The sequence below is a fragment of the Mus caroli genome, unplaced genomic scaffold (genome assembly GCF_978045245.1).
Source record: "Mus caroli unplaced genomic scaffold, Mus_caroli_1 scaffold_11, whole genome shotgun sequence".
Taxonomy (NCBI): domain Eukaryota; kingdom Metazoa; phylum Chordata; class Mammalia; order Rodentia; family Muridae; genus Mus; species Mus caroli.
In genome coordinates, this window is record NW_028227266.1 from 113,561,837 (window position 1) to 113,580,459 (window position 18,623).

Below are 18,623 nucleotides of genomic sequence, written 5' to 3' on the forward strand. Positions count from 1 at the left end.
GAATAGCTGTGGGTGCAGATGTGTGCCACCATGCCCAGCTCCAACACATCTTTGATTTTCCTACACGGCAGTAGTACCTCTGTCAGGCTGGTGGCACACGTCCTAATCCCACCACTGGGAGGGAGGCAGAATAGCCAGATCCTTGAGTTCCAGGCCAGCCTACTCTACAGAGTGAGTTCAAGGACAGCAAAAGCGACAGAGAAACTGTCTGAAAAAAAAAACAAAAAAACAAAACAAGGACAAAATAGTACCTTCAGGTTTTAATTAGTCCCCAAAGCTACATAGTGAGAATACAAATATTTATCTTATGAGAGAGATTAGTCTTAATTATGTTGTCCAAAACCAGGGTATATTTAAGGATCTAGTCTCATAGAATAAAAATTCTATGTTTTAAAAAATAGCAAGCAACAAAACCCAAGCATTGCAGTTGGTGGTTAGAATAAGCCTTTAAAAAGGATTTTGTTTTTATTTCCTGTGTGTGTGTGTGTTTGCCTGCAGGTATGCATGTACACCTAGAAGAGGGCATTGGATGCCCTGGAACTCGAGTTACAGATGCTTGTGAGCTACCCCCCAGATGCTGGGAACCAGACCCAGGTCCTCTGGGACAGCAGTAGCCAGTGCTCTGAACCACCGAGCATCTCTTCAGCACACGATGAGGGGGGGGGACCAGCGTCAGTCACATATGGAGCCCAGAGGACCGGCTTGTGTCACAAGTGCGTCTACCCTCTGAGCAATCTCACTGACCTAACATTTTCATTTCTTTTCTTTCCCCTGCCCACTTTTAGGTTTAATTATTTTATTTTTGTGTATGACTGTTTCACCTGCATGCATGTCTGTAGGGTACAAGCATGCCTGTCAGATTCCACATGAGTTTCTGCAAGAGCAGTAACTGTCCTAACTCTAAATGCTAAGCCCCTCTCTAGCCCATCTCCCCAATATTTAAAAAAAAAAAAAAATTTCCGATATAGCTCTCATTCTATATAGCCCAGGATGACTTCCAAAAACACAGTTATCCTCCTGCCTTAGCTTCTCAAGTGCTAGGATTATAGACCGGGTTTGTATTTTATTATCATTTTTTATTTGTTTGAAAACAGGGTCTCACCGGGCAGTGGTGGCGCACGCCTTTAATTCCAGCATTTGGGGAGGCAGAGGCAGGCGGATTTCTGAGTTCAAGGCCAGCCTGGTCTACAGAGTGAGTTCTAGTACAGTCAGGGATACACAGAGAAAGTCTGTCTCGAAAAAACAAAACAAAAAACAAAAAAACCAGGGTCTCACTATATAGATTTGGCTGTCTTAAAATTAATAGAGTTCTGCCTCCTGAGTGCTGGGATTAAAGGAATGCACCACATGCCAGGATTATTGTTTGTGTTTTTGAGGCAGAGTCTCATAATATAGCCCTGACTTAGCCTAGAACTCTTTGTAAACCAGGCTGGCCTAGAACCTCTTTACATTTCACAACAAGTCTCTAATTATGTACAACACATGTAACTAAAATTCTAGCCACATTAAAACTAACATTTCTTTGCCATCATAAAAATTAAAACACAGGCTGGAGAGGTGGCTCAGAGGTTAAGAGCACTGGCTGCTTTTCCAGAGGTCCTGAGTTCAAATCCCCTGCAACCACGTGGTGGCGCATAACCATCTATAACAAGACTTGTTATAGATGTCCTCTTCTGGCCTGCAGACATACACACAGGCAGAACACTGTATATATAATGAATAGATCTTAAAAAGCTTTTTCAAAAAGGAAAATTAAAACAAAATTACTGTCTAAGGTTATTAGATGAATTCTAAGGTTGGCATTTCCCCTAAATTGCGCCGTGGTTTAATACACATGGATTTGACAACCTTGGTGTCGGATGGTGTTGAACCTAAAGCTTCACAGAGCACAGGGGTCCATAATCAGATCTCAGTCACTGATATGCTAAGCCTGACATAGCAGGCAATTCACAGGGAAGAAAAGACTTGGGTGGATCTGCTCAAGAGAGCTCTCCATTCATTATTCAGTCACTATGTATACACTAAGAAGTGTCCTGAATAGAGAGAACTGCATTTCTACAGGAAGGAAGCTCTTTCTGTAGTAGCATTTGTTTTACTTTATTTAAGATTCTTGCTGTGTGCTCCTGTGTATGAAGCTCCTGCGTTGGCTAGGTCAGCATCAGTACTCTCCTCTGTTGCTCCCCACCTCTTCCTGGAGACAGCGTTTCTCACTGGCCTTGGGCTTGCTAAATAGGTTAGGCTGGCTGGACAGGGCCTCCTCAGTGTTGGGGTTAGACTATCATTTAAACCTATGCAAAAACTATAGCAACAAAGGATTCAGATCAGTAGAAACTCTGTCATCAACATCAGGCAAGAAATAACATTTCTTTTCCTTAACTATTTGTATTTCACAGATTAGCACAACAAACTTTTATAGTTAAATTCATTATCACCTGATTCTTCAGCTGGTTAAGTGTTTGTCTCAAATTATCTGTTGTTGTTTGATTATTTTTAAAAAATTCAGCTACTGCTGTATTCAGAATAATTTTGTAATCATCTTTGTTTATATCTTGGAGACAGGCAAGGTGTTGCAGACAGGCATCATAATTTCCAGACTAAAAAGAAACAAAAGACAAACAAAACCACACATATATACACAAAATTCCATATCAGCTTTAAGAACAATACAGCTTTTCCATGTTTCCCTCGTCTTTCCTCATGTTTTAAAGCAGAAGTCCCCTACGTATAGCAATAGTGAGTCAGTGAACAGCGAGCGTGTTGGGTATTTTCTACATCTGCAGATAAGAGCCACCATGCACACCAGATACGAGAGATGATGCACACATACTGCTGGCAGGTTATGGAGAGCAGAGACTAGCCAAGAAAAGGATGTAATTATTCCAAAGGCTAGATGTAGCAAATATACTTTGAATACAAATCAAATTCTTCTAATGCATATCAAATGTATGTACATAATTAACACAGGGGTTTTCCATATTGTTTAATGTCAGGAAGGCTGTAATTCTGACAACAAATATTTGGTGTTTCACTTTCAAGTACAGTCAAGACAAAATCTGAACAGAGCAGGGGAATGTAAAGACTGACTGACCACACATTTACAAATCTAAATTTAGAAGACTCAAACATCGCTAGAGTTAAAACATGCCCGTGAAAACAAAAACTTGGGGGTAGTCCAAAAGTACTTCTAATCTTTTTACCACATTTACATAAAATTAAACCTAATTCTCCTTTGAGTTAACTCCTGACTTATGATGAAGAGGGTGAAGAGGAAAGCCGCTTCTTACTGTGAAGGCCTGGAGGGCACTGGCGGACAGCTCCTTCTCCTGGTCCGTGACCCCAGATGATTGGCCTGCCCCTTCATGCTTCTCTGCTCCCTGATCTGCAAACACACAAGGTTTCTTTAGAAGTGGCAGTGGGGACTGGAGACTGTTCAGCAAGAAAAAATATTTGTTCCCATGCAAGCCTGACCCCTGTGTTTGATCCCAAATCCTACAGGATGTAGAGAGCTAACTTCACACGTTATCCTGACCTCCACCTGAGTTCACAGCTCACCACATGTCTGCCCACACGCAAGAAATGAAGTTCGACAATGAGTTTGTTCTCCTCCATCTGTTTTGGTATTTCAGGGATTGGGGGTGGAAATTAAGTTTAGAGACAGTGTCTCATGTAGTCTAGGATAGCCTCAAACTTAGTATTTCACTGATCTTCCTTCCCTCTACCTCTTAAGAGCTGGGATTACGTGTAGGTGCCCCTACACACCTGTGTGTGTGTCTGTGTGTGTGTTCTGGGGACTTAGAACCTTGAGCTCTGCTTACCAGACTTGAGGTCATAGCCTGTGCCCCAACAAAATTTGGCCACCCATCCCTCCTAAGTAATTAAAATAGCCAAATTAACAGTAAAAAGTAGAAGGGGGATTTATTCAATGTGTCCCCATTGGGAAGAGGGACAGAGTCTTAATAACTTCTTCAGGACTATTTCAGGGCTGTGAGGTCAGGCTGAGGTTTAAGTATTAACCGAGTTATATGCTTGCTTACACACACACACATACATACATACACACACACACACACACACACACACACCATGCATGCTTCCTGTGAAGTTATTTCAAGGCAAATGAAATGCAACCTCCTAATTCATCAAATGAGTATGAGTTTAGACAATAGTGAGTTGGGACTGCAATGACCCAGTGGAAAAGCTCTTATCTACTACATACAAGGTCTTGGGTTCAATTCCCAGCAACACCAAAAATGAATAAGCAAACAGGACAGAAATCAGGTGGCAGAATGCTTGCCTACCACCTCTGAGGCCCTCAGCTCAATCCCCAGCCTTGCATAAACCAAGTACAGGGGTGCCTAGCACTGCAGAGGTAAAGTCTGGAAACTCAGTTGTTCAAAGTCATCTTCAGTTAGCAAGCTCAAGACCAGACTAAGACAGGAGACTCTTAACTCAAAAAATGTTGTTGGTTCAGAAAGCTGACACAGCCGGGCGTGGTGGCGCACGCCTTTAATCCCAGCACTCGGGAGGCAGAGGCGGGCGGATTTCTGAATTCGAGGCCAGCCTGGTCTACAAAGTGAGTTCCAGGACAGCCAGGGCTACACTGAGAAACCCTGTCTCGAAAAACAAACAAACAAACAAACAAAACCAAAAACCCAGCAAGCTGACACAGGAAGTTGCTAGAGAATCAGGAGTCCAGACCAACCCCAGGAAGGTAGTGATGCCTTGTGTTTTCTTTTTTTTTTTTTAAAGTAAAATACTTAATTTGACAGCAGGTTTACATCCTAGTTACAGGGTGACTCACAAGTGCTCCATACTGAATACCAAAACCAATCCAAATTGGCTGAGTGATAGAGGTGTTTGCCTGCAGTTAAGGCCTTGGGTTTGAGCCCCTGAACCACAGGGAGTGTTGATGGGAAGTGACTAGGGGTAGAACAACTGTAAAGATATGCACACAGACAGACAAGACAAACATACATACATACAACATCTGAATATTCACAGACTCAAGGCTCTTCTTCCAACTTTAAATAATCACCTCTGGGATGGAGGATTTCACTCCACTTCCCATTCCTCTTTAAATTCTCTTGACCACTAGGAAGATGGCTCAGCAGCTAACTCATGACTATCCAGTTCCAGGGTATACAACACTCTCTTCTGAACACTGAGAGCACCAGGCATGCAAAATACTCACACATTAAAATAGAAATTTAAGTATAAATTATTCTTACTTTGGTGTGCCCATTTTTTGAGGTAGGATAGCCCAGGATTCTCTCCATACAGCCAAAGCCAGCTCTGAACTGCTGACTCTCCTATCTCTGTCTCTCAAGTCCTGAGACTGCAGATGTACAGCACAATAATAGGTCTAGAGGACATTCTTTAATGAGTCACCTGGGCCTAAGCATCAGTGATTTTAGTTAAGAACTCTTGTACCTCTGGCGCTGGGGAGGTGGAGAAAGGAGGACTGAGTCTAAGACCTTCTTGAGTAATACAGTGAGAGACTGCCTCAAAAATCAACACACACACACACACACACACACCGAGACACGGTTTTAATACTAGCTCAAGCTGGCCTCAAACTTATTATGAAGCCCATGGTTAGCCTCAAAATCATGGCAATCCTCCTGCCTCAGCCTCCCAAGTGCTGGGCTTAAAGGATGAGCCACAATGCCCATCTAGGACACTGAAGAGTTTAAGCATCTATCTACCACTAAAATCAGATTCATATGGACACTGCTGTCATCATCCCTAGAAAACAGAAAAAAGTCTCAAAATTCCCCAGGAAACGGGCCAACCTCAAGGTCAAGAGACCAGCTCTGCAGCTCACTTCTATGTGCATTTGAGAACTGAGTTGCATAAATACTTTTACATCCATATCAGTCAAGCCATCGTTTACCTACATCTTTTACCTTAGGATAACAAAACTACTTCAATGAGATCACTTTTTTTTTTTTAATTTATTGTGCATTGCAGAGTTGGAACCTGGTTTTCAAATGTTATAAGAGACAAGCACTATTTGTCGCTACTGACTTCTTACCCGACAGTGTCTGCACATAATCCCACAGTGTGTCTCCATTGGCAATGGGGAGCGGGTACGACCGTCCCTCCTGAAGCTTCACGTCCCTCCTGCCCTGGCCTGGTGAACACGGGGGACACAGGCCAACGGAGCTCTCGGATGTGCAAACCTTGACACTCTTTAAACTGAAAGACTTCATTTCTAACAACAATAACAACACCACACACGCGTACACACACACCCCACCCCTATAGATTTCAACTACACAGAAAAGAAATGTAACACCTCTTCCAAACTGAAGGTCAGTTAACTGAAAGCACGGACATATTCCAACACAGAATGTTAACACTTCAAAGCTGACTGGAGGATGACTACAAACTGTGCTGTGCAAACACAGTCCCAGGGAGACTGAAAACACTATGCTGAAAGGGTAAGACAGACAGACACAAAATAGCAATGCCTTGGCAAGGCAGAGTTTAAACAATGTCTTTTCCTTTTGTTTTGTTTGGGTTTTAAAACAGGCTCTCAAGTAGCCCAGGCTAGCCTCAAACTCACTATGTAGCCAAGGATTAACCTGAAGGTTCTTTTCCCTCAACCTTCCAGGCACTGACATGACAGCCCTCACTGAAGTCACCAGGGAGCTCTTAGGACAGCTCAGATGTGGTTTCTACCACCCAAAGAAAAACTAAACCCCACCAGCCTGGTCTACAAAGTGAGTTCCAGGACAGCCAGGGCTATACAGAGAAACCCTGTCTCGAAAAACAAAAACAAACAAACAAAAAAATATGGGCTGAGAAGACGGTTCTGTGGGCATGAGTGCGTGCTCTGCAAGTGTGACAATGTGAGTTTGACTCCCCAGACCCACATCAAAGCTGGGAACAGCTGCACATACTACAACCAACCAAGACAGAGACAGAAGGGTGCCAGGAGAACCCAACCAGGACAGAGACAGAAGGGTGCCAGGAGCTCAGTACCCAGCTGGCCAGCGTAGCAAAGAGTTCGCTTCTGGGTCACTGAAGAATCCTATATCAAGAGAGTAAGAGAGTGGAAGATGTGTCCTTTCCTGGCCTCCATACAACTCATGTGCATGTACCACACACTCACAACACACATGGACACACCCCCTGAGAGAGAGAGAGAGAGAGAACACATACAAAGGGGTTATATTCTACAGTTCTAATCCCTCAAACAAGAGGAGTTGGAAAAAATGGGAGTCCACGAGTTCCCGAAACTAAAGCAAGGCACTGTCTGTCCTCGGGGCAGCTGAGCGCAGTGGCACATGGAGGCTGGGACACTGAATTGAAGGCCCGCTTTGAATACTAATAAGGACATGGCAAGCCCCACCTCCATTCTGCTCTTTGGCAGCTTTCTCTGGTTTTGTTGAGGCAGGTCTCAGTCTATCTCCCAGAAAGGCCTGGAATTCACATTTCCCAGACTGACCTTGTGGGTCCATATCCTGACTCAAACTCCCAGGTGCTGGGATGGCAGGCGTGTGTCACCACAGCCTGCTGACTTCTGTTTGATCACTGGATCTCTCTCACACACAGGCACTCCTGCATGTATCACAGCCACGGGGCTTCACCAAAGGCTGAAATGCTGCCATTTGCTCTTGGACACTTAGCATCCATTAACAAGGTAAATTGAGCGTGATGACACATATCTGTGATCCCAGCACCTCGGGAGGCTGAGGCGGGAAGATCCGAGCTTAGGATCCTGCTGATCAATTGCCAAGGAGACACACAGGGAATCTGTTCTTCCCTTTTAGATGCCCTTGACCAACTGGAAGGAGAAAGCAGAAGGAAGCGACACAGACAAATCCTCTCCCCATGTGCTACTTTCAAAAACGGCTTCCAGAGGCTGTGTGGCCCACGGTGAGGCCCCTTAAAAAACCTCCCACACGAAGTGATTGCCACGGCTTCTCAGAGCTCATGGTGGATCAAGAGCAGGGATGGAATATACTGTGTCTCCCATTCACTTCCTGGACCCTGGGCTGGCACTTTCCAAATAAGTTTCACATGTCTCTTCTGCCCCTTTCACCACTACCAGAGAGAAACACTGGCTGCTGCTTACTGTTTACTTGTGTGTGCGTGTGTCAGAGACAACCTGGAGAAGGCAGTTTTCTCCTTCTACTACATGAGTCCTGGGGATGGACTCAGGTGTCAGGCTTGAAAGAAAACACCTTTACCCACTGAGTAAAGTGCTGGTAAAGTACTACTCGGGTGGTAGTGGTGCTGGCAGCTGCGTCAGCACATGCCTTTGATGCCAGCCTTCTGAGGTAGAGGCAGGTGGATTTCCTGCTTTTGAGGCCAACCTGGTCTACAGAGGGAGTTCAAGGACAGACAGGGGCTACACAGAGAAACCCTGTCTCGAAAAAAAAACCTAAAAAAAAGAAAAGTGTAAGAGAGCAACTACGAGGACCCAACGGCCAGAACCATGCCACTTAAGCCAGCAAAGGTTCAGAGTGCAGGTCCTCAGAGGCAGGGCTGTCTTACATTCACATCATCATCTGAAGGTTGCCTGCCCAGACTTTCTGTGAAGGAAGGAATGAAGCAGTGAGGGAATGCCATGTGACTGAGGTGGAACTCAGGCTGGGCAGTCCTGGATCCGGTAAGACGCTTGCTTCCAGGGAAATGATTCGCAGAAGCAGCACTGTTTTGATTAACAAGGACAGTCCCGGTCCCCTGTCTAGACCTGGACGGGCAATCGGCACCCTTCTTGCCTCCCACACCAACAGGATCACTCCTTCACTTTATTCACATCTGTGCTCAATACTATCCCAGCAGGAGTTGGATCAGCAGGGGCTCGGTGGGTAAAGATACTTGTGGCCGGATGGTTGGATTCAAGCCTGATGACTGGATTTGATCCTTGAAAGCCAAGACATGCAAATCACCTTGGTGCTCAGTGATTAAAAGCACATACTGCTCTTCAGAGGGCCTGAGTTTGATTCCCAGCACCCACAACTACCTGTAACTCCAGCTCTGCACGACCCAACTCCTCGGACAGCATCTTCAGGCATTTGTCCTCACGTGCATACACCCAAAGTAAAAAATAACTTTAAAAAAAGGAATCACCTCACAATAGATTTTCTCTGATCACCTAGCTAAAATGCTATGGTAGTGGGTATAATGGCACACTTTAATCTAGCACTCAGGAGGCCTTATGTCTAGTGAGTTTGAGAACAGCCTGATCTATATATAGCAAGCTCCAGGACAGCCAAGGCTACATACATAGTGAGACCCTGCCTCAATCAATCAATCAATCAATCAATCCCGCCCCACTCTCTAAACATTACTTTCTTCAAAGAAATATAGCAGACTTTCCAAGTAATGAATGGGCTCTCAATTCCCTAATGGGAAAAATTCCCGATGGGGCAACACAGAAAACCCACAGAGATTAAGAACTTAATCTTGGGACTGGAGAGATGGCTCAGTGGTTAAGAACACTGACTGCTTTTCCGAAGGTCCTGAGTTCAAATCCCAGCAACCACATGGTGGCTCACAGCCATCCTTAATGAGATCTGATGCCCTCTTCTGGGGTGTCTGAAAAACAGCTACAGTGTACATACATATAATGAATAAATAAATAAATAAATAAATAACTTAAAAAAAAAAAAAAGAACTTAATCTTGGGGCTGGAAAGGTGATGGCTCAGCGGTTAACAGCACTCGCTGCTCTTGCCGAGGACCAAGACTGGGTTCCCAGCACCCACAAGTGATGGCCCACAACTGTGTAACTCCAGCTCCAGTAGACGCAATGTCCTCTTCCAGTCTCGGCAGGCACCTGCACTCACACACATAATTAAGACTTTTAAAAAAGGAAGTTAATCTCGAGGAGCTCGGGAAAAATCAGATGACGAACAAGGTAAGTGAGAGCAGGCAGAAGACACAGTGAAACGTCACGCCTCTTTATAGACAGTTTTCAGAATGACTCCACTGGACACGCAGACCAGAGGGAACTTTTTCAGTGGCTGAGCCTGGGGGCCTTACGGCAACCGTGTGTGCCCGGACAGACTTTCCCTTGAAGCGTCTGGACAGCGGCGTGACAAATTCAAGCTTCCTGGGCCAGCACTAACTTGGAGAGCAAGGCAAATGCAGTGGAATCAAGATGGGGTGCAATGGAATCAAGATGGGTCACAGCAGAAAACCCACTGGACTCACAGTAGAGACAGCTGAGAAGAGTGAAGGGCACAAGTACCCAAGCGAAGTCAAGTGGCCCTCGGGTCCCCCACGCGGGCCCTGCCGTCCCCGCGCGCAGTGTCAGCCCCTGGGTCGCGGCGCGGGCGCCTCACCTGCAGGCTTGTCTGCAGCCATCTTCCCGCCTCGGCTCGAGTTCTTCCCTGCAGGTGGCGTGGCCCCGACTCCCGCCGCCGGGCTGGTGGTGAGTCCTACCGGCGGGGGACAACTCTTCAGCTCAAGCCCGCTCCAGTCGTTTCGGCTAAGGTCCTGGGCGGGCCACGGGCTGAGGAAGTGACGAAGTCACTGCTCGTCGTCTAGCAACAGCGCCAACACATCCGCCGGTGCAGGGCTGTTTTCCCCGCCATCCACGGCTTCCGTCCTGTCGCGGCCAAGGGAGACGCTACTTCCGGGGCGGGGCCATCTGGGCGTGGGAATTGGGGCTGGCCTCGGCCCCGGAAGCGCGTCCTTCTGCAAACCCGGAAGTGCACTAGTGCAGGTCCTGAGTGAAACACAGAAGGGGAGGGACTTTCTGTTCCGCACTCCAGCAAAATGGCAGGCACCAAACCTGAGGTTTATGTGTTAAGCGCTGAGTCTCACAGGGACTGTTTTCCCACAACAATGAGGATGAGAGAGGTGTTGTTAGAGGAGGCCACCTCCCCCATAAAAAAGACTTTTTTTTAAGTTTCAGAGCTGTTTTGTTATTTGTAGCCAAATTGGAAAAGCCGTTCAGACTGCATTATGCATGCAGTTTCTCTGATTGCGAGTCCTGCAATCATTAACTTACTATGGTAGGTCGGTCTAAGACAAAAGCTTGATGCATCACGATTACTAAGCACAATGATTTAGATTCAAGTTCAAATCCTCTGCAAAAACAATACCCACTCTTCAACTACCCAGCTCCCAACTATCTCATCTCCAGCCCATATCGTGACAGGTTTTTGTTTGTTTGTTTGTTTGTTGTTTGTTTAATTTTTTGAGACAGAATCTCACTATGTATCCCTGTCTGGCAGTCTTTAACCCTGAACTGGTTCCGGTTTTGCTCAATGACCATAGCCTTGGGTTCCAGAAGCACCTACTCCATCCTTCCTTTCCCTTCTAGAGAACAAACAATAATAACAGAGGTTCATTTCACGGAGAGAAACAGACATTAAAAGCATTTGTGTAAGACTTTTTGATGCTGTGATAAATACCCTGGAGGAGAATTCAAATGAGGAAGGATGGATTTTTGCCTTGTGTATCAGAGTTTTCAGTCCCAGGTCACTTGGTTCCGTTGTTTTTGGACCATTAGTGAAGCAGTGCATTGTGCCAGGGCACAAGTGACAGAGTAAAGTTGTTGCCTTCCTGATGCTAGAAGCAGAGGAAGCTGGGAGAAGAAATAGCCTCCAAGGGCACATGCAACTGAGATACTTAGCCCCACTGGGCCGCACCTCCTTAATTTCCATTACTTCCTAATGATGCAAGTGGATGAATCCAAGGATAGCTCCAAACTGTTGGAATCCTATTATCACTCTCAAGGACTGGGGTCCGGGCCTCCTATATGGAGGCTTTTGAGGGAGGGGAACTTCATATATAAACGACAACAGCACTGAATTGTAAAGTGACCCAAATGGTGCTTTGATGGGAGCATAGTTAAGTACATAAATAAATAAATCACATGGAGCTATTTATTTGGTTTACATTTTTCTATTTTCTGTGTAGCTGACCTTAGAGATCTGCCTGTTTCTGCCTCCCGAGTGTTGGATTAAAGACTGCGCCATCACACCAGGTACTCCTCATAAGACTTTGAAATTTTTATTTTTATTTTTAAAAATAAGCCAATTACCAGCAGAATAGATCAGAGGGTAAATGCCTGCCACTAAGCCTGATGACCTGAATTTGATTTGCAGAAGTTAAATGGTAGTAGGAAAGAAATGGCTCCCACAAGTTGTCCTCTGACCTACACACACACACACACACACACACACACACACACACACAGTGGCACATCTGTAGACAAACACATACACACGAACAAACAAATAATGTAAAAAAATAAATTAAGCAAATCATGGTTAGATGCAACCACAGGATTCAATAGATTTCAAAATCAGATTTCTATTCTAAGGCCAATCAGGGATATAAGCAAGATCAGACTCTGCCTGAAGAAAAAAGTCATGAAATATTTTATTAAAATATTTACAGTGGTTCCTGGTTTTAAAGCTAGTCCTTTGCTGGTGTAAATCTTGAGCAAAAAATTTAGAGGTCAGATGTGGTGACACATGCATAATATTCCAGCTTTGGCTGGCAGAGGCAGGAGAATTTTGAATTTGAGAGCAAACTAGACTGGAAGCAAAATCTTATCTCAAGTTTAATTTAATTTTATTTATTTATTTTAAAGATTTATTTATTTATTATATATAAGTACAGTGTTGCTGTCTTCAGACACACCAGAAGAGGGCATCGGATCCCCATTACAGATGGTTGTGAGCCACCATTTGGTTGCTGGGAATTGAACTGGGAAACTCTGGAAGAGCAGTCAGTGCTCTTACCCGCTGAGCCATCTCTCCAGTCCCAGCTATTGTTAATTTTACAGTTTAAAGACATTGCTATGGAAACCATTCTTGAGCATCTGCAGAGCTAAGGGCCATTTGTTAAGATACAAACAATAGAGAGGATTTTAGCTGTATGACAACATCATCATTAAAATTTTATTGTAGGGACGGCAAGATGCCTCTGAGGGTAAGAGCACTGACTGCTCTTCCGAAGGTCCTGAGTTCAAATCCCAGCAACCACATGGTGACTCACAACCATCTGTAATGAGATCTGATGCCCCTTTCTGGTGTGTCTGAAGACAGCTACAGCGTACTTATATATAATAAATAAAATAAATCTTTAAAAATAAATTTAAGGCTGGGTGTGGTGGCACATGCCTTAATCCCAGCACTCAGAAGGCAGAGGCAGGCGGATTTCTGAGTTCAAGGCCAACCTGGTCTACAAAGTGAGTTCCAGGACAGCCAGGACTACACAGAGAAACCCTGTCTCGAAAAACCAAAAAAAAAAAAAAAAAAAATAGTAAAAATAAATTTAAAAAAGAGAGGGGGGAGGGAGGGAGGGAGGAAGGGAAAAGGAAGGGGAGGGAAGGAAAGGAAAGGAAAGGAAAGGAAAGGAAAGGAAAGGAAAGGAAAGGAAAGGAAAGGAAAGGAAAAAGAAAAAACATATAAGGCTTGGGGAGATGGTTCAGGACTTGTATTCACCATCAAGCCTGATGACCTGAGTTGAGTCCCTGGCATCATCCACATTGTAGAAGGAGGGGACTCATGAAAATTGTTCTCTAACCTTCACAAGCGCAATGTAGCATGTGTACTGTGGCATGTACGGTGTTATGTGTCTTTAATCCCAGTATTTGGAAAGTAGTGGTCCAGAGGATCAGTATGACTTCCAGAAAAGCCTAGGTGAAGAGCGACACCCTGTCTCGGAAGACCCAAGGCGTCACACGCTTCTCACGACAGTACTTGGAAGGAAGGCAGAGAAGCAGGAGGAGCAGACTTCTAAAGACAACTGTGGCTACATAGCCAGCTCGGGGCCAGCTTGGTAGGATATGTGAAACCCTGTGACAAACAACAGCAATGAAAACAAAAAGTCAAACAAGGGGGGTGCGCAGAGCAGGGACTGCATAGATGGCTGAGTGGCCACTGGTGCCTGCTTCTCTTCCAGAGAACGTGAGTCCAGTTCTCAGTACCCAGGTCAAGTAACTAGCTTGTAACTAGTTCCAGCAGATCCCATTTCCTTTTCTGGCCTCCATGGGCACCTCCACTCACTGACATTATCACATGCGCACAAAGAAAGAGAGAGGAAAGACAATCAAACAGGCTGCCTCCACTTTCCAAGTTCTGGCGCTACAGGCATGCATCACTCTACCTGGTATATGTGGTGAATCCAGGCCTTCACGCACGTTGGGCAAACATCCCACCAATAAAGCTATATCATCAGCCACAGTGTATTTAGCCTTGTAACTCATCTCTTTTCACATACTGTGCAGAGATGTCAGTGAAGGATTCTGGTTGAAGAAAAGGCAGATGCAAGTGCCTTTTAGATGAATTAAACACGATTTTCCTCATCTAGTTATTCATCTTTCCGGAACACCCTCTCTCTTGCTCTTCCCCAGTTTCCTTTGGAGAGTCCCAGTTTATGAAACAGCTGTCCCTTCTCCATAGTGAACTTCTTCAAGTCTCTTATGTCTCTAGGACTTTTGAGGCACTGCAAGTTAAAGGATGAGGGTAAGCAAAGATGTTAAATGTCCCTGAACTGTTGGTGTGAGCTGTGACTTTTCCTGAACCTTTCATACCAAGAAGAGAGTGTTCTGCCTCTACCATAGAAACCATTCATTGGCAACTATATTGACAAATGTCAATGGCTGGCTCCCAGTGAGGAAAAGCCAGGCTGGATAAATTACACCATTGGGTAAATCATACAGATTCCCTGCCTACCCAAAGGAGACAGAAAGGAATGTGCAGAGTCAGAAACAACAAGAACAAAACAGACAAACTAAATGGGTCACCAGTATTCTTTGGAAGGCAGAGAGATGCAAGGCTTCAGAACTGATAAAAATCCAGTTATGGGTATGTGAGCTTCGTGATGGGGGAGTGGTACTAGACTAATGTATTAGCTACTTCTCTTTCTGTGTCAAACAGATGATAAGAAAGAACTTGAGAGAGGAGGGGGTGTATTTTGGCTTGGAGTCTGAGGTGATACAGTTTGTTGTAGTGGGAAGATCTTGGCTGCAGGCATCTCCATAGCTTTAGTAGGAAGCTGCTGGTTTACATCTCTATGGATGGAGAAGCAAAGAGAAGGGAATTGGAGCACTCAGCTGGAGTTCTACTTAAAAACCAAAACCAAAACCAAAACAAAACAAAACAGGGACTGGAGAGATGGCTCAGTGGTTAAGAGCACTGACTGCTCTTCCGAAGGTCCTGATTTCAAATCCCAGCAACCACATGGTGGCTCACAACCATCCATAACAAGATCTGACTCCCTCTTCTGGAGTGCTTGAAGACAGCTGTAGTGTACTTACATATAATAAATAAATCTTAAAAAAAAAAAAACGACTCCATGTGGCTAGAGAGACAGCTCAGAGGTCTTCCAGACTGGGGTTCTATTCCCTTGCTCAAATGGTAACCCACAACTGTCTGTAATCCCAGTTCCAGGGGATCTGATGCTCTCTTCTGAACTCCATAGGCCCCAGACATGCACAGTGCACATGGTGCACAAACAAAATATTCATACACATTTTTTTAAAAAGTGTGTGTTCATGCATGTGTGTATATATGTGTGTATGTGTAAGTATGTGTGTATATATGTGTACATGTGTGTATGTGTGTGCATGTGTGTGTGTATGTGTATGTGTGTGTGTGTATAGGTTAGAAAACTACTTTTGGGAGTCAATTCTCTCCTGCCACCATGTGGCTTCTGGAGTTGAACTCAGATTGCTGGACTTGGTGACAAGTACCTTTACCTACTGAGTCCTTTCAGAAACTCCTGATAGTTTCATCAGATGTGTCAGTATACTCTTTAAAAATGTATTTAGAGCAGGGCAGTGGTGGTGCATGCCTTTAATCCCAGCAATTGGGAGACAGAGGCAGGTGGATTTCTGAGTTCGAGGCCAGCCTAGTCTACAGAGTGAGTTCCAGGATAGCCAGGGCTACAGAGAAGCCCTGTCTCAAAAAACAACAAACAAATAAACAAACAAAGTGTTTAGAAGTAGGATCTCACTGAATATCTCTGGCTGCCCTTGGAACTCAATCTGTAGACAAGGCTGGCTTGAACTCAAATCCCCCTGCCTCTTGTGTTCCTGGATTAAAGGCATCACCACTATGCAGGGTCTCTGTGTGAATACTCTTTTCTTCCTGCTAGTTATTCGGTCTGGGAGCTCAGGCCACGGAATGGTACACTGGCTGGTTTTATATCAACTCAACACAAGCTAGAGCAACGGTTCTCAACGTGTGGGTTGAGACACCCTTAGACACCTGACCATCAGACATCCTGCTCATCAGATATTTACACTACTATTTATAACAGTAGCGAAGTTACAGTAATGGAGTAACCATGAATAAGTAGCATGTCACCACCACGTGGGGATCCATAAAAGGTCAAAGCATTAAAAAGGTTGAAAAACACTGAGCTAGAATTATCAGAGAGAGCAGAGCCTCAATTGAGAAAATGTCTTGATAAGATCTCGCTGTAAAGACATTTTCTTAATTAATGATCAATTAATTAAGGAGAGGGACCAGCCCATTATGGACTGTACCATCCCTGGACTGGCAGTCCTGGGTTCTATAAGAAAGCAGGCTGAGCCAGGCAGTGGTGGTGCACGCCTTTAATCCCAGCACTTGGGAGGCAGAGACAGGTGGATTTCTGAATTCGAGGCCAGCCTGGTCTACAGAGTGAGTTCCAGGACAGCCAGGGCTACACAGAGAAACCATGTCTTGTAAACCACCCCCCCCCAAAAAAAAGGAAAGAAAGCAGGCTGAGTAAATCACCAGGAGCAAGCCAGTAAGCAGCACCCCTCCATGGCCCTGCATCAGCTCCTGCCTCCAGGGTCCTGACCTGCCTGAGCTCCTGTCCTGACTTCCTTTGGTGATGATCAGCAAGATGGAAATGTGGGCTGATTAAAGCCTTTCCTCCCAGACTTACTTTCTTGGTTATGCTTCCTTGCTTCTATTGTTGCTGCAGCAATAGAATTCCTAAGGAAGACAGATGGTACCACCCACATTCAGCCTGGATCTTCCCTCCTCAGTTCACCCTTTCTGGAAACTCTCTCACAAACACACCCAGAGATGTGTCTCCTAGAAGACGCCGAATCATTGTCAAAGTAGTCGTGAGAAGCAACAATCACAGCTTAGCAGAAAGAGGCTACATTAAGCCTTCAGGAAACTTGACTTCCCGCCTCCTTCTCGGTTCCTGCAGGAGCCTGGGAGTGTGCTAAGACTGGTAATCTTTACCCTTCTTGGAGTTACACAACACAATAGGACTTTGGAGCACCATTCCCCCACCCTAAGATGAAAAATCTTTATCCATTCCCCTTCCTGGTCAGGCAAACACAGCCTGGCCCAAAACATTGGCCCAGCACCGGGATCCTGGACTAGTCTCTGTGTCCTAGGATTTTGGAGACCAACCACAAACTGGTCAGACCAAGGAGCTAGAGAAATGGCTAAGTGGTTAGAGCACTTCTTGCCCTTGCAGAGGACCTAGGTTTGGCTGCCGGCAACCACATGGTGGTTGTAACTATAACCTTTGTAACTCCAGTTCCAGAGGATCAGATAAGTCCTTTCAGCTTCTGTAGGCATCCGGCATGCACGTGGTGCACAGACATGCGTCCAGACAAAACACCCATACACATAAAGTAAAATAAAATAATACAATTTTTAAAAAATGCTTTTTAAAAAATTTTATTTATTTAAGATGTTCTCTGTTGCATATACATCTGCATACCAGAAGAGGGCATCAGGTTCCCTTATGCATGGGTGCTGGGAATTGAACTCAGGACCTCTGGAAGAGGCCAATACTCTTCGTTTGTTTGTTTGTTTGTTTTCAGGTTTATTGAAAATATGGCATAACAGATTAAACAGCTCCACGTGGTGTTTTGAAATTCATGCCAACCGTAGGCTGAGTGACCTGAAGGTTAGAGAGACTGCCCAAGCCCGGAAGCGTCAGCATCTCCTTGGTGTCGGGATCCACCTCAATGATCTCGTGGTCTAGGGCTGAGACCTCAGGAACGTAGTTATCTCTCCTCTCTCTCTCTTCTTCCTGCAACTTGATAGAGCTGCCTCTCACAGGCCCTCTCTGAATCCGCTTCATCAGATGCTTGACGTAGCCGGCTATCTTGTTCCGAAGCTTCTTGCTGGGGATAATGGCGATCTCCTCGCACACGTGCTTGTTGGTGTGGAAGTCATTACCCAGGCGCGTGTAGTACTTCTCGATGATGACCCGGGCCGCCTTCTTCACGGTCTTGGTGCGAACGCAGCCCATGTTGGCGGGTCTCGGTACGAGGCCAATACTCTTTAATTGCTGAGCTATCTTACCAGTCCCTGAAAAATGAACTTTATGAAAAAGCTCTTCAGATCATCTCAGGTTCCTAGCTATAAGCCCCCAAGGGGTCAAGCCTGAGTGATGGCTCACCTTACCCTCCATGAACTATGTCCACAGATGATGTTGTCATCTGTGTCCCAGAACCTCAAATTCTGACCTCAGAGATGTTCTTCCCCGCCCAGGCTGTCTCTACACTTACCTCCCGTGTGACTGCAGCACATGCCTTAAACGGCGGCATCACTTTTAGACTGTGTGACTTTGCTTACACATTTCTAACAGAAAAAACAAAAAAAACAAAAAACAAAAAACAAAACAAAACAAAAAACCCGAATTTATGATTGGCCACTAGAGGGCACCATCTCACAGACTACA

General features: G+C 45.1%; 1 protein-coding gene and 1 pseudogene across 5 annotated transcripts in view; both read right to left on the minus strand.

The window, feature by feature from the left end:
- The window catches only part of Cnot10 (CCR4-NOT transcription complex subunit 10), a 53,816-nt gene extending 43,234 nt beyond the window's left edge, over window positions 1-10,582 (minus strand). For 2 of the 5 annotated variants that reach the window (XM_021171734.3, XM_021171733.3), the window contains exons 1-3: window positions 10,301-10,582; window positions 3,285-3,379; window positions 2,433-2,594 (exon numbers count right to left, since the gene is read on the minus strand). In XM_021171734.3, the coding sequence (XP_021027393.1) occupies window positions 2,433-2,594; window positions 3,285-3,379; window positions 10,301-10,322 (279 nt within the window). In that variant the 5' untranslated portion in view covers window positions 10,323-10,582. Of the gene's footprint in view, window positions 1-2,432; window positions 2,595-3,284; window positions 3,380-6,034; window positions 6,312-10,169 lie in introns of those variants that run through there. The other 3 variants (XM_029481668.2, XM_021171731.3, XM_021171730.3) reach the window with 3 other exon arrangements.
- Window positions 10,583-17,752: 7,170 nt separating this feature from the next.
- On the minus strand, window positions 17,753-18,196 carry LOC110302500 (small ribosomal subunit protein eS17 pseudogene; annotated as a pseudogene).
- Between the last annotated feature and the right edge of the window lie 427 nt (window positions 18,197-18,623).